Genomic DNA, 15,184 nt, shown 5'->3' with positions numbered 1-15,184 from the left:
GAAGAAGAGGAGAATGAGACAAGAGGTGTTAGGCCCACGGCTCAGGGGGAGCTACTTACCTATAGTAGGAAGGGGAAACAAATTACGGGAACAGTATCTACAGTGCCACCGGTGCCAAGTCCCTTGCCAACGCCTGCTCCGACTCTTGAGACACCTACACCACCACCAGATTCCTCTCAAGGTGATATCATTCCTCTTCCTACTCCTCCCACACCAATATCTGTACGGAGGAGTACTCGTAGTAATACGGAAAATCCTCCCGATAGATATGGTTGGGATCTTGTCCAGTTTGTATCATATTCTAATAGCCACCCTGCACATAGAGCATTCATTGCATCACTGGACTCTGTCGTCTGGTGGTAAAAGGGTATAGTCAGACATATGGCATCGATTATGATGAGACTTTTGCACCGGTAGCGAAGATGAGCACTGTTCGGACCTTAATCTCTCTGGCAGTAAATGGTGGATGGAAGCTACACCAACTAGATGTGAAGAATACATTTCTTCATGGAGATCTAGCGGAGGAGGTATACATGGAGATACCACCAGGATTCAGTACAGATCAGACAGTAGGAAAGGTCTGCAGATTGAAGAAGTCTCTCTATGGGTTGAAGCAATCTCCCCGTGCTTGGTTCGACAGATTCAGAAGGGCTATGATTGGTATGGGATACCAACAGATCAACGCCGACCATACAAGACGGGCTATGATAGGTATGAGATACCGACAGATTAACGCCGATCATACCGTGTTCTTTCGACGAAATGAAGGTCACATCACCATGCTTACGGTATATGTGGATGATATGATTATTACCGGGGATGATGAGAAGGAGATTGCCCAACTCAAAGTGAGACTGGGTAAGGAATTCGAGGTGAAAGATCTTGGCTTGCTTCGATACTTTCTTGGAATAGAGATAGCTCGAGGAGCGGAGGGAATCGTCCTATCCCAGAGAAAGTATGCACTGAATCTTCTTAAAGAGACAGGGATGTTAGGGTGCAAACCTGCAACTACACCGATCGACCAGAAGTTCAAGCTAGGTGCTGAGGCTGGAGAACCAGTTGATCGTAGGCTGGTGGGAAGATTGATCTATTTGAGTCACACACGTCCTGATATCTCTTTTGCAGTGAGCGTGGTGAGTCGCTACATGCACGATCCGAGGAAGGGTCATATGGACGCTGTGTACCAGATTCTGAGATATTTAAAGAGTGCCCCCGGGAAGGGACTGATATTCAGGAAGAATGGACATGTGAACATCGAGGGTTATTGCGACTCTGATTGGGCTAGCTGTGCTGATGACAGGAGATCCACCTCAGGATATTGTATCTTTGTAGGAGGCAACTTGGTCTCGTGGAAAAGCAAGAAGCAATCGGTGGTAGCGAGATCAACAGCTGAAGCAGAGTATAGGGCCATGGCCTTAGGAGTTACAGAGTTGTTGTGGTTGAAGAGTATGTTGATGGAGCTGAAGCTGGATCAAGGAGCCAAGATGAAGTTGTGGTGTGATAACAAGTCAGCCATCAGTATCGCCAACAACCCAGTGCAGCATGATAGAACCAAACACATCTAGATCGATAGGTTCTTCATCAAAGAGAAGTTGGACAATGGACTACTGGAGTTAAGTCATGTTCCAACTAAGGATCAGGCAGCAGATTGTCTGACTAAGGGACTTAGCTTAGTAGATATGATTAGATGATGTGACAAGATGGGCTTAGTGGATATCTTTCGCCCATCTTGAGGAGGAGTGTTGAAATATTAATAGGTTTAGGGGCTTATTTGTAAGTTGTAGGGGCCTATATAAGCTCATGTTATCTCATGAATAAGATTAGGGTTTCTATTTCAACTGTCACATACAAGCCTGCTTAAAAATGAAAAAAGAACTTGTCAGTGACAAAGTAAATTTTGGGTTCCAACAACTGATCTTCCTTTAAATCTCCCTCTTCTATTATTCCTTTTCTTCATCAATGTTACTTTTACATTCCTCGTATGCCAACTGGTATGTGTTAGCCAAGCCTCAATCCCTAACTTTTTTGGCCACAAATTGATCTTCAAGTTAAGTTCCACACGTCTAAGTTCTAGATGCACATGACAAGAAAAGTCAAGGAAATACCCTAACCTCAGAAGAGAAATTTGTCCACAAGATACAGAAGAAAAGAAATAAGGAAAAAACAGATTTTGGTTGCAATAGTAGCATTTAATCTTGGGGAACATTTAGTCACATCAGATGACATAGAAAATTAAAATTATGCATTGGAGATTTCACTCAACTGGATGGCTACAATTTGTTTCCCAATAATATTAGCCTTTCTCACAGAAGGAAAGAAGTACAAGCACACATTGGAGCAATGCAATAAAAGCGCGGCTAAATGTTAAAAACATGATTCATGTCCCATATCCTGCATGAAGACCTGATAAAACTTCACACAAATTGCAATAACAAATCAGACAAAGGTATCTTGAGCTTCTAAGTACGAAGCACATTCACTTTTGTTACACAAGACTGTTAGCTTATTCAATGTAAAAGTAACGCATGATAGAAAAACTAACTTTGCAAGATTATACAAGATGTCAAGAACAAAGAAAAAGAAGTTACCTGAATGAATGTAACCTCGCTGCTAATTTGTCTTCATCCTGTTTTTGCTTAATTTTTGCAAGTTCTTTCACTTTACTTAAATAACTTCCCTAATCATGATAAAATAAAATGAACATCATCTCAGATATTGACACTGAAATAACTAGTAGTAGTACTAATAAAATCAACAGTTGGGAACATTCTAAGTAGATTCCTTCTGTCAAATGTTTAATGGTCTGTTAAAGAATGTTATAATATTAAAAATAAAAAAATTGGCTGAAAACAAATAAGTAGGATGAAAACATTTAAGCACACCAACTGACAGCAAAGCAACCAAGAAAAGTCAAAACATAGGCATGTGGTAGATTGCACTGGAGAGCATCCTATATGATTAGCCAAGCGTTTTAAGGATCATAAAAGGAAAAGCAAGACCAACAGAGAGATGGAGAAAAGCTTCTAGAGGTTTGGAATGATTGTGATGACGTCAAAATAGACTTTTTAAGAAATGTGCGGAAAACAGGGTCCTAAGAGATATAGCCACATATTATGGAGACACAGGTTGATAGTTAGAGTTTGCAGGTAGAGACACATATTGTGGCCAAGAAAAATGGCCACTTTCACTGCAGGAGATTGCCAAAATTAAAAATGTATTGTGCTATTGTGTAGGAAACATGTTTGTTGTTTCCTTTGTGGGAAAGGTAATAAACAATGCTACTGGATCCTATTCGGTTTCGGACATATAAGAATCAACTGCATCCGCCAGTCCAGACAAATAGGAACATCCACAGAATCCTAATGTTTTTTAACCACAAGCTCAAGTGATTGAAATGTACAAATGTTTAAAAAAAATTGACTAGCTTGCATGCAAGAAAAACCTGACTGACTCTATCGCATAACTTTCCGTTTAAAAGTGGTACTTTTGACATGTAGACCAAAGTTCAGCTCCTAAGCTTAAAACTGCTCTGTTGCAGCAAAATAATATATAATAACTACAAAAAGGTAAGTCTGCACAAAAGGCACAGATATTCAGCACATCCCGTACAGACCTAATTAAAGTCGTGATCAAATATATATATAATAGTGTGTTCACGTGTGGGGATGGAAACAATAAAATATTATAACCAATGAGATAAGAAACTTCTGCTACCCAGCTGCATATAAAAGAGAACCCTACGTTCAGGAGGGTGGGGGGCAGTCCTAATGGAATTTGGAAACTCATTACCCCAATGAGTGAGCTGCACTACTTCAGAAAAGCCCACAAGAGTAGCTGAAGAGATATTTTGATTGCCAATGTTTATATACTAGGACAGGACAGTTAAAGATGAGAAGGGGAAAAAAAGGAACAAAAGTTCAAAATTCATCCTGGCATATATTAAATCACACACACAAATCAAACAACATACTTCCAATTCAGCAGCTCGACTATGTCTATCAAAGACTCGTCCTCTTTTCTTACTCTTTTTGCGCTGCAACTTTTTCCTTGAACCATTAGATGTATTTTCCGGTATTGAAGAAGTATTCAAAGATGTAGATGAACCCACGTCATTGTTAACAATAGCTAAATTTCCTGAACAAACAATTTCTTTCCCTGTGATGAATGACTGATATGCTTCCCTGCACAGTTTCAGGCAATATGTAGTAACATTAGTGTTAAAATGAATTGATGTGTCAATAAGAAAATACAGAATAAACTTCTCCTAATCATGTAGAAACCACAAATTAAAGAGATACTGGTATGACCGAGATCCCACGCACGTTTTCTCCAAATATGCATGTACATGCATAAAGGTAAATGTATAGTAGTATATGAAAAATGCAGTTATTCATCTGTATATTAATAAAGTGTTTTCTTCCAACTAAGTACTATAGCTCGAAGTTAAATTTCACTCTTCTGGTTGCAATTCCACATATTATACCAAAATTATTAAATGCAAAAAAACTGAAAATGGAACTCAGACTAGGGTCGAGATGGATAATGGAGGGGGATGAATAATATATGCAGAAGAGGATAATAAGCAATTTAAGCGGATAATGCTTGTGATCTTTTAACTAGTAGAAAAATGAACAAACTAGACGGAACAAACTAGACGGAATTTTTTTCCGTCTAGTTTGAAGCAAACTAGACAGAAAAAATTCCGTCTAGTTTGTTCCGTCTAGTTTGAGTCAATCTAGATAGAAATTTCCGTCTAGATTGACAAACCAGACGGTTTTTTATTTTTTTTTAAATAAACACTCAATCTAGACGGAATTTTCGTCTAGATTGATGCAACCTAGATGGAATTTCCGTCAAGGTTACCTAAAAAAATTAACGCCTCCCCCTCTTTTTTTCATTTCCCCGCCTATTTTTTTCATTTGCCCCGTCTCTATTTCCTCCCATCACCATCTAAAAACCCCCAAACTGGCCAAATCCTCTCTCTCTCTCCAAACCCCCAAATCTCTCCCTCTCATCTCCACACCGCAGATCCTCAACCATTTCTTCAACAACATCGACCTGGGCCAGGCCCAGTCCGTCCTCTCCGCCTCCCCCTCCGCCGTCTTCTTCACCGGCGTCGGCAAATCCGGTTTCCCCGCTGTCAGCCCTCGCCAATTGCTTTCGATAGTCACCAACGATTCCCAATCTGGTAATTTCCCGAGTTTTTATTTTCTTCTGAAACCCTAATCGAATCTTCAGTGTCTTTACTAAAAATGTTTATTTATTTTTGGGATTTTTTAGGTATTGAAGCAAGCTCGAAGGTCATGCTCAAAGACATGGATTTCCCTAAGCTCCAAGTAACCTTTTGTTATAATTATCGTGATAAAGATGTTTTGCAATTGGAAATCATCCCCTGTAATGGTTTATATATTTCCTAGTAACTTACATATAGAAAGAGGAGCGGGAGAGGCCGAACAACATGAACCCGCTGGCCGTGGTCGTAAGATTTATCCTTTTTATTTTGTTATTTGCTTAATGAAATTATCCTGCCATTTTTTATTCTCGTGACAATATCTCTCTTAGTTTAATTTGTTTGAAAGAATATATCATTTAATTGTTCTCAATTTCTAACTTCTGAGGTCTAAAATTTTGGGTGATTGGCATCTATATGAGTAAACTTATTTTAGATCTCACTTATAATTATTAATTAAATTAGTTCTAACTGATCATATTTGATGACTTGGAAATGTTGATTAGCATATTGATGTTCTGTGTATTTTAGATTGAATCATTCAGTTGGTACAAATTTTCTTACATGCTTTTAGGTGAGCTATCTTGCTTATTAATTGCACATGTTTTAGGTAAAACTTGTTGAAGGAATTATGAAATGTTTTGCCGGTCATTGTTGTGCCTGAAATGGCATTGAGGTAAGATGAAAGCTAAACAAGAACTCGCTGTAGCTAACATTCTGCAAGGATATAAGAATAAACATATACATTAAGAATAATTGTACACGTGTCTTGGATTAGTGATTATGTTTTGTCCAATGAACTAGTTAGCATGGCACTTGAAATCTTGTATCTGTATCAAGGATTAGTGATTATGTTTTGTCCAATGAACTAGTTGGCATGGCACTTGTAATGGTAGCTGAGAACAAAAAGATCAACCGGCTCCTTGAGGAGCTCTTTGCTGAGCAGGTACCTTCTTTATCTATTCATATATTGTAGCTGCATTAATCTTGTTTTAATTTTCAGAAAGATAGCTCCTTTTTTTAATTTTCTTTTGATAAATCTTTTGTGATATAATAGAAATTGTCTTTTAATTGTCTTTTCAGAAAAAATTGTTATCTTGGTATTACATTTACGTCGAACACTGCAAAAATTCAGATTGTTGATTAATGATATGATTCATAATATTTCGCAGTTCATTCTGCATTATTTTTCTGATCTAGCAGGATTACAGATTCACAGATTCATAAAGATTCACAGATTTGATTCCTTTCATCACAACTAAAATTGATGGTTGATGCAATCTGGCTTGCATACAGTTCCCTGAAGAATGGAATCCGCAGACTATGGTTGGTATCAAGGTAATATGATGTCTTGCTTAACCAGGATGTTCAATAGACCTGTATAGCAACATTATATGTTAGTTTTTTTTGAAGCAGTTGCCAGAAGGTGTTTTGATCTTAAGCCTTCTGCTCTTGCAGACAATTTTGCTTGTGCCTGTTATTTCTCTTGGGGTTGTGCAACTTGGGTCTTTGGATATGGTGCGTCTACATCTTATTAGACTTATTTACCAATTAAGTTGAATCTGTTGTATTCATTTCCTTCTAGCTTGCAGATTTGTATTCCAATGCTAGGTTTGATTAACTGACCTATTAAATTGATATTTTCTAGTAATACTTATTTGGTACTTAGATATTTCAGTATCACATTGCTTTCTAAGTGTAATTCATGGCATGGACTAATTGATGTTGAATTTTGTATAATGTAGGATCAAGGAGGAAGAAACATGATGCTTCAACAATTTGGAGGAGTAAATGCAATTGGATTCTATAAATTATGCAAAGTTCATCAAGTTATGTAAACAATTGTAAATTATGCAAAGTTCATCAAGTTATGTAAACAATTGTATTCTTTATAATCTATGTAAAAAATTTATGTTTCTAGTATTTTGGTGAAAGTATTTTTTGAATATAATTATATTTGATATTAAAATATAATTAGATTGATTGTGTTGGATATGAATATGATTTGGTGTTGTGCAATATTATGAACATGTTATATTATATAGCGTGTAACGTAGATTTTGCCAAAAAAAAACTACTGTAGCAGAACAACCTAGACGGAATTCTGTCTAGGTTGCTACTGTAGCACTCCGTCTAGGTTGGCAAACTAGACGGAATTCTGTCTAGTTTGCCAACCTAGACGGATTTCCGTCTAGGTATCAACCTAGACGGATTTCTTACTTCCGTCTAGGTTGTTTTCCGTCTAGGTTGGCAAACTAGACGAAATTCTGTCTAGTTTGCCCTAATCTAGACGGAAATATTCTAGACGGGGCAAATTAGACGAAATTCCGTCTAGGTGAACTAATCTAGACGGGAAATGGAGCAATCTAGACGGAAATTTCCGTCTAGATTACTTGTTTTTCTACTAGTGTTTGCTAGAGAATGTTTTTGATCAAGACAGACGATAACGATGTATTGAAGGAGGTAGCAAGAGAGGTAACATGTAACTTAATGCCCAAATATTGCATGACTTCTGTTAATGAGAACTTTTTGCTATTATGGAGCAAGCTTCGAGTGAACCTGTGAGAAGGTATTGACCAGTAGAAAGAAACACAAAGCAACAGAGGAAGACAGATTTAGACCATCTACACCTAGGAGAAAGAACTAAGTTTGTGACTTAGATTCATGGCACCCTAAAATGATGTGAAGGTAGACTCATGAGCACTACCTGTATTACGATTTAGTTTGATTCGTAGTCTCATCATGCTTTTAAAAATGTTAATAAATTGTATGGGCTAGTGTTTTCTTGATCGGATCGTCTATGAACTAACTCGAAATGATCAAAGGGAATAATAAATTATCCTGCTAGGATTGTTTTACAAAGGTAAGAGGTATACATTGTAATAGGAAATTACATTTGTGTGCTTGATTACACCTATTTCAGATTGCTGCGACAAAAATCTATAGCTTTTCAATTAGCAAGAGGGTTCTTTGGACTGCACAAATTTTTCTCAAGATGAGAATCACTCGTGCTAAAGTCAAAACAGTATCAGAAGGCACTAATTTTTCTCAAGAAAGTATCGTTTAATTGTAACCAAAAAGGATCCTTTGGATTAGGAAAAAAAGTGACGTAGTTTTGTAACTGAGGAGATCCTTTAGATTGGAAAAAAGATGTCTTTGACTCCTACCTCCTTTTTTTTCTAATCCATGATTCGGCTACTTTTGGATTAAATTTTCTTAGGTCTTTACTGAAAATGGTTCACAAACAAGTCACTCCATTGAATTTCTAAATTGATAAGATTTTTTCGATAAAGTTGGGAACTTGCGAACTAGACCTCTTTGTTTAGGATAAGGATCTTCTGGAATGTTATAGTCTCTTAATGCCTTCTCCTTTTGAGCCGTTTATTGCACAAGTTGAAGGGTGTACAACTGCATGTCTTGTTTTCTACTTTAAGAAATCTGGTTTAGTTTCACAAGAATCAACTATTAGTATGTACAGCATTTTTGTTCTCTTAGCCATGCAAATTGTTTGTGCAGTTCATCACTCTTGAGCTTTCAGGTTATTACTAGATTCACGGCACACAGTATTGTCCATAACCAAATTACCAAATGAAACTTGTTATTGGAACTGTCGCATGTATTTCTGATTTCAGCTTAACACCAAGGTTAGGTTAATAGCTTAATACCAAGGATAGCTAAAACAGAAAAAGGATTATGGTAGATCCTATGTGTATTTTGTGTGATGAGGAGAATGAATATCATAAACATCTTTTTATAAAATACATATCTTTAATTTCTGTGTGGAATTCTATCCTATATAAACTCCAAATTACTAATGTGCGTGTGGAGGATGTTATTGATCTGTGGTCTTGGAGAAATGATAGTTGTTTACATGCCAAAAAACTAAAGTGGGATGTGTCGATAAGTAGCTTTATTTGGTGTGTGGCACGGGAGAAATACGTGTATTTTTCAAGAAAAAAAAAGAGATTCTTTAGAGCTTTTGAATCAGATTTTTTTCAATTTTTTTTATTTCTGGCTCGGTGACATTTCTCCCAGGTTCAAAAATCTGACATATATTCGAAAGAAGTACAAGAATCCTAGAGTTTCAGATGTTGAAGATGCTAACGATTTGGAGCAGAGAGATATGGCAAAGGTGGCTACAATTGAGATAGCAGCAAATGAAGATCCTTTTACACAAGATGCAACAGAGAGGTCAGCGGCTGTAGAAGATGCTTTACTTGATGATGTTGCTCATGTATCAGTTTTATATACTTCCGGTTTTCTTTTGTTTTTTGGGTATCCATGCACTTGAAATGTAGTACCTAAGACTTTGGAACGGTTTACATCTTTTTGGTGTTGGGGGTGTAGACCTGCATATATTACAACCATGTGCTCTATTGAATGACAGCAGGCTGGAGTTTTCTTGAAACTCCATCCTTTTTCTCAAAAAAAAAAGTATTTCTGAATTCGGGAGGCTAAAATATCTGAAATTAGTACTTGATCCGTATAATGCTTCGAGTCATGATACAATGATAATCAATTCGAGCAAAGAAATGCAAAAAAAAAAATATTGTGAATCATAAAGTAACAGAATAGAAGAACAAAAACAAAGCTACTCACTCCCTATCATCAGTTTCTACCGACAGCGACGGGCCGGCATCCGCAGAAGCATCCTGAAAGGAAGCCATTATAATTATAATCGACATAAAACTCATCTCAACTCCTCGAAACACACAACAAAAGATATGCATTCTCACCTCAAATCCTTCTCTGAGAGCTCTCTCCACCAACTCCTCCTCCGAAAAAACCCTAAGCTCCTCAACCCTAAAAATAAAAACCACACGGCAATCATTACCACCCCCAAAAAAAAAAAGAAAATGAAATCACATCCCAATAAGCTCACTAAGTAGAGGCTTACGAGAGCTCATCGTCGAAATCGGAGGTCGAATCCAGTTCCGCTTCTAAACTCTGAAACCGAAATCAGAAACGAGCACAAGACTAGGGTTTCCAAGGCAACGATAATAAAAGAAAACCAGAAGAAAAGAAGATGAATTGGTTACTTGGAGCTCGTGGAGAAGGGAAATCTTGGAATCGGGGACAGAGGTGATGGCGCTGACGAGGTCGGGGACGTAGATTGGGCCGCCACGAGCGAAGGGGACGTGGCTGCTTTGATCGGCGCGTGGGGACTCCGATGCGCTCTCCTCCATCTTTTTCGTCAAAAATGGCGAACCGCCCCTCCTTTTTTTTCCTTCTCTCCCGGCGTGTCTAGCCTTTATGTTGGAAATTTGTATTAGCTTTGTATTGTAAAGAGTATTTTACTGTTGCTAAGCACATGTTTCGCTTAAGGGCCTGTTTGGATTTGTAGTGGGTGAAGGGAAGTTAAGGGTTTGTTTGGATTGAGGGGAATGAGGGTGAAGGGAAGTTAGGGGAACTATTCACCTCCATTCATCTTGTTTGGGAACACTTAGGAGGTGAAGTTAATTCACCCTAGTTCCCCTTGGTTTACCCCCTAATAGTATAAAAATTGTTACCCCCAAATTGGGGTGTAACCAAGGAGAAGGGAACTCTCTTCCCTTCTCTTCCCTTCCCTCAGTTTCCCTTAACTTCCCTTCACCCCCCTACAAATCCAAACAGGCCCTAAGGGAAACTGAGTGAAGGGAAGGGAAGGGAATGGAAGAGAGGGGTGAAGGGAAGTTAAGGGAAACTGAGTGAAGGGAAGGGAAGGGAAGGGAGTTCCCTTCCCCTTGGTTACACCCCAATTTGGAGGGTAATAATTTTTATACTATTAGGGAGTGAATCAAGGGGAACTAGGGTGAATTAACTTCACATCCTAAGTGTTCCCAAACAAGGTGAATGAAGGTGAATGGTTCCCCTAACTTCCCTTCACCATCATTCCCCTCAATCCAAACACCCCCCCCCCCCCGCCGCCATCTCCTCCGCCTCCTCATCCGCCGCCTCCTCCGCACCACCGCGGTGAGTTCAATCCCTAGGGTTTTGGTTTGGATGCTTTGGTGCGGCTTTGATGGATCTAAGCTTTGGTTAATGGCTTCGTTGTTATTTTGCTGCAGGTAGACGATGAGATGCTGGTCCAGAACTCAGAATACCCAAGGTCATCAGCTAATGGAAGGTAAAGTTATTTTTTGCTGAAATTTTGATGAAATTTTGATCCAATTTTGACGAAGAGATACATAAATTTTTATGCTATGGAGAGAATAATTTACTGTTAAAAGAGAAAGCAAATACAAGTCTATAATTACTTGTCCAGCGTTAGGTAAACATGCCATTACAGTGAAATGATAATGCATATCTCAACTCCTTTGTAAAACTTGACATGTTGTCATAAAGTTGAGCAGCACTTGATGATTTTCCATATCTCAACTTATTTTCAGTCAGTTGTCAAAAACTTGTTATGAATTTTCTCAATCAGATGATTAGCATGAGACATCTTATCCAGCATTGTTCATTTCTTTGGATGCAGTTTGAGTTATTTCCCAACTTTACATTGTTATATAAGCTGTCTGAGCTATTGGCTCTTAGTCAACTGTACATGTTTTTTTTCATGGAAAAATAGGCATTCTGAATTGTAGATAGCTAAACTTTTTAAAAAGATTGATCGATGAAGGCGTGATCCTGGCGACTGATAATCTTCAATACTAGCTATTTGATTCCCTAGCTATTTGATACCCTAGTTATTTGATCCCGTCGTCGTTTAGTGACATGAACCTCATTTTAGTCCCTGTTAAGTTGCTTTTTGTCTAGAATTCAGCATGGAGACAGCAGGAGTAAAAGTAAATATTCTTGGATTCCAATGAGAAAAAGTTCATTTATCATGTTTTTATATGACGATAATCCGATTTGTTATTTAACTTCTAAAATTCCATCGTTGAATTTTCTTTTATTTTTTCTCTGTTTACATTAATAGGAATCTTTGAAGACAGAGCGTGAGAAGAAACGAGAAATGTATTTTCCAAAGAGGAAATATGCCATCAAAGCATAGAGCAGCATATGGACTTTTTTTTTTTTTTTTGCTATGTTCTTCAGATTTTGTTATGAGACTTGTCTGTCTGCAACTTTTACATTATCGGAATCCTGTAGTTGTTGATCATCTTCGAAATTTCTCTTTTAGGTTTTCTATGCGTGTCTACACTCAAGATAGTGAAATTACTTGCCTGAAGACCATGAAACTGGGTTGTGATACTATGGAATTTCTGAACGTGTCATGTTCTGTATGATGTGCGCGACAACTTTGTCTCTGTTCTGATGAACTTTTTGCCTTTGAGAGGTTGGCCATTGCATTTCGTTCAAGATTAGCTATTTTATTTGTTTTCATATGTAAATAATGGATGTAAATGTATAACTGGCACCTGAATCTTTTGTATTTTGACTATGTCCATGGTATGTATACATGGACCCACTATTGTACAATTACATCTATTGTTATGCAGTATTTGTGCTTATGATGGTTTGAGAATGAACATGGTATGTGCATGTTTGAAAATGAACACATATATGCAAATTTGAAGGGTATCAGGACTATGAACTGAGTTGTATGATTTATGTGCATGTTGAGAGGTGTTCATGTATATGTTATGTACCTTACCAAATTATGTGCGTTTTGATGGCAGTCTTTTGAGCAAATCTAAATGCAAGATATAAGCAAAATACAAAAGGAATTATATTAACTTTTTGTAAAATTAGGTGATAAATTAGAATTGCATGGAAGACATATAATTAAGCAAATTCATTTGCATAGAATTACAGTAAAGATACATTGTGTATATCAACATTATCATGTACCCTCTACACTTACACTTACATCTCCGTATCCAACACGTTTACAATTAAGATAACTAAATACAATTATCCCTAGTACAACAACCAACCACACATACAAACTCTTCTTCCTCTTTTCAATTTCAAGAAGACCCTCCAACTTTGCAATTTCATTCTTCAAATTTAAGATACTCTCTAAACAATTAGCAGCTTCAAATTGATTTAGCTCCATCTCTTCATTCTTCAAATTGATTTAGCTCCATCTCTTATTTCAACTTGCTAACTTCACTATGAGACACCCTTTACTCTCTTTCATCCTATCAACTTATCTTTTATAGCCAAACTATTTCTTATGTTCAACAGTTCATCTCTAAGAAGTGGGAATAATTGAGAAGCCAAGCTACACAATGGAGGATGAAACTACTCCAATATATCACAGCCACCATTCTACAACAAAGGAGCAAAGTGCAACTATCAATTATAATTTTTTTTAAAATTAAAATAAAATACAATAAACAAACTCAAAAAAAATTACCATATAATGTGGTTCATCTATAGGAATTCCTCCTAGGATTTTCATCAGTCGTTGATGTATAATACTTGCACTGTTATTTTAAGATTGATTAATATTAATATTATTATATTATTTTTAATATTTTATATTAAAATAATCTTAAAATTTAATATTATTTTATATTATAACTATTATTTATTTAATCATTTGATGTTATATCAAGTTAAACTTGAATTTAATTGAGCTATAAATATAATATTATAAAAAGATGTCATACTAAAATTATCCCACTCAAATTGTCCCATTACCCCATTTTACCCCCACTTTATCCCACTCAATTATCCCATTGGGTAAAATTACCACATTGGAACAATTTACCCCAAATTACACCAACGAATAACCCCCCCTTAGGGGGTGAACCAAATGGAACTAGGGTGAATAACTTCACCTTCTAAATGTTCCCAAACAATGTGAATGGTTCTCCTAACTTCCCTTCACCCTTATTCCCCTCAATCCAAACAAGCCCTAAATGATTCAAATAATTAACAAATAGTTCGCTAATTGTTTAAATTACTATTCAGTCATATTTGATTCGGTAGTTCATTTAACACTAAACAAATATTTTTTAGTATTCGAGTTTGCTAACGATTAGAATTTGACCAGATGTATATTTGATCTGTTTGTCTATTAAATATGTTGGAAAGTAGGCAGACTAATATGCACTTAAAGCAAAATTTTTGACCGCCTACATCCTAAGATCCATACGTAGAAGAAGATCCAAGATAAAAAAAATTACCTGAAGCGTGTAGATAAATAACGAAGACTTGCGTACTTGTTGAGATGTTGCGCGGCAATTGAAGCGACGCCTCTACTAGTTTCCACACGAACTTGTTGGGACTCCGCACGTCAGTGTGCTAGCACTTTGAAGACGGTGGCCTTTGGAGTTTCTCTCTCTCCCTCACGATTTCAGAAGCACGGTGGGATGATCAAAAAGGTCCATCACATGCCCCCTTTTATAGGGCTGTGAGGTAGTTTCTCAAACCGTAAAGAGATCGGGATTCCAATCAGACGGTTTCTCAAAATATAATTTGTTCAAATGAAATTATATCTTTAAACCGTGATTGATCATATCAATTTGATTGCTAGGAGATAGGTTCATTGAACTTGGTCAGTATTTCTTTCAAATGTGATTAATCAAATCAATCATTATCCAATTACCCGATAGGCTCACAACTAATCATATCTCTATATGACTAAATTTATGCGGGCTTTCTTAAAAATGTTCCAACATGTTCTTGTGTGCGACCCAATATGTTTACACGATGTTGGCAGTGAGCCAAAAATACTTTTTCGGCCCACAAGTCATAAGCGGACCCTAGCAGGACATTATGACTACCCAAATCATGTAAAGGTCATCTCAGACGAAAACTAGTCCACAATGGACATATGCCGGTCTCTTCATCACTAAATATCTTGATTGAACTCAAGGCGGGAAGCGTGTCAACCTTATATAGTTCAACCTTTAATTTCTCGCACCTGAAGTTAGACTGACTTCTTAATAGTTGACTCTCAACTAATTAGGCATGGCCATGCACTTTCTCAGTCTATCTTCTTCGAGGGGCCCAGAGATATCATACTCTCATTTATATGAGAGGGACAAATTCCATCTTGACCATTCACATCCCTCT

General features: G+C 37.2%; 1 protein-coding gene across 2 annotated transcripts; it reads right to left on the bottom strand.

The window, feature by feature from the left end:
* LOC109838073 lies at positions 1,105-10,491 on the bottom strand. 2 transcript variants are annotated; one of them, XM_020406535.1, is made up of 6 exons: positions 10,270-10,491; positions 10,128-10,177; positions 9,967-10,033; positions 9,830-9,882; positions 3,971-4,181; positions 1,105-2,677 (listed from the first exon to the last, which is right to left on the bottom strand). In XM_020406535.1, exons 1-6 carry the CDS (start codon positions 10,414-10,416, stop codon positions 2,585-2,587), a joined length of 621 nt encoding a protein of 206 aa, XP_020262124.1. In that variant the 5' UTR covers positions 10,417-10,491; the 3' UTR covers positions 1,105-2,584. The 2 variants fall into 2 exon arrangements, with proteins under 2 accessions (XP_020262124.1, XP_020262125.1); XM_020406536.1 differs by having other exon boundaries at positions 2,589-2,677; positions 4,024-4,181; positions 10,270-10,489.

Source organism: Asparagus officinalis, chromosome 4 (assembly GCF_001876935.1).
Source record: "Asparagus officinalis chromosome 4, Aspof.V1, whole genome shotgun sequence".
NCBI lineage: Eukaryota > Viridiplantae > Streptophyta > Magnoliopsida > Asparagales > Asparagaceae > Asparagus > Asparagus officinalis.
This window is presented reverse-complemented; position numbering and strand designations above follow the sequence as displayed.

Excerpts from the sequence above, each read along its gene's own strand:
- LOC109838073 (XM_020406535.1), bottom strand. The coding sequence starts at position 10,416 with ATGGAGGAGAGCGCATCGGAGTCCCCACGCGCCGATCAAAGCAGCCAC. Across the intron at positions 10,178-10,269 it reads CCCTTCTCCACGAGCTCCAA|AGTTTAGAAGCGGAACTGGA; the intron begins GTAACCAATTCA and ends TTTCGGTTTCAG. Across the intron at positions 9,883-9,966 it reads CTCTCAGAGAAGGATTTGAG|GATGCTTCTGCGGATGCCGG; the intron begins GTGAGAATGCAT and ends GCTTCCTTTCAG.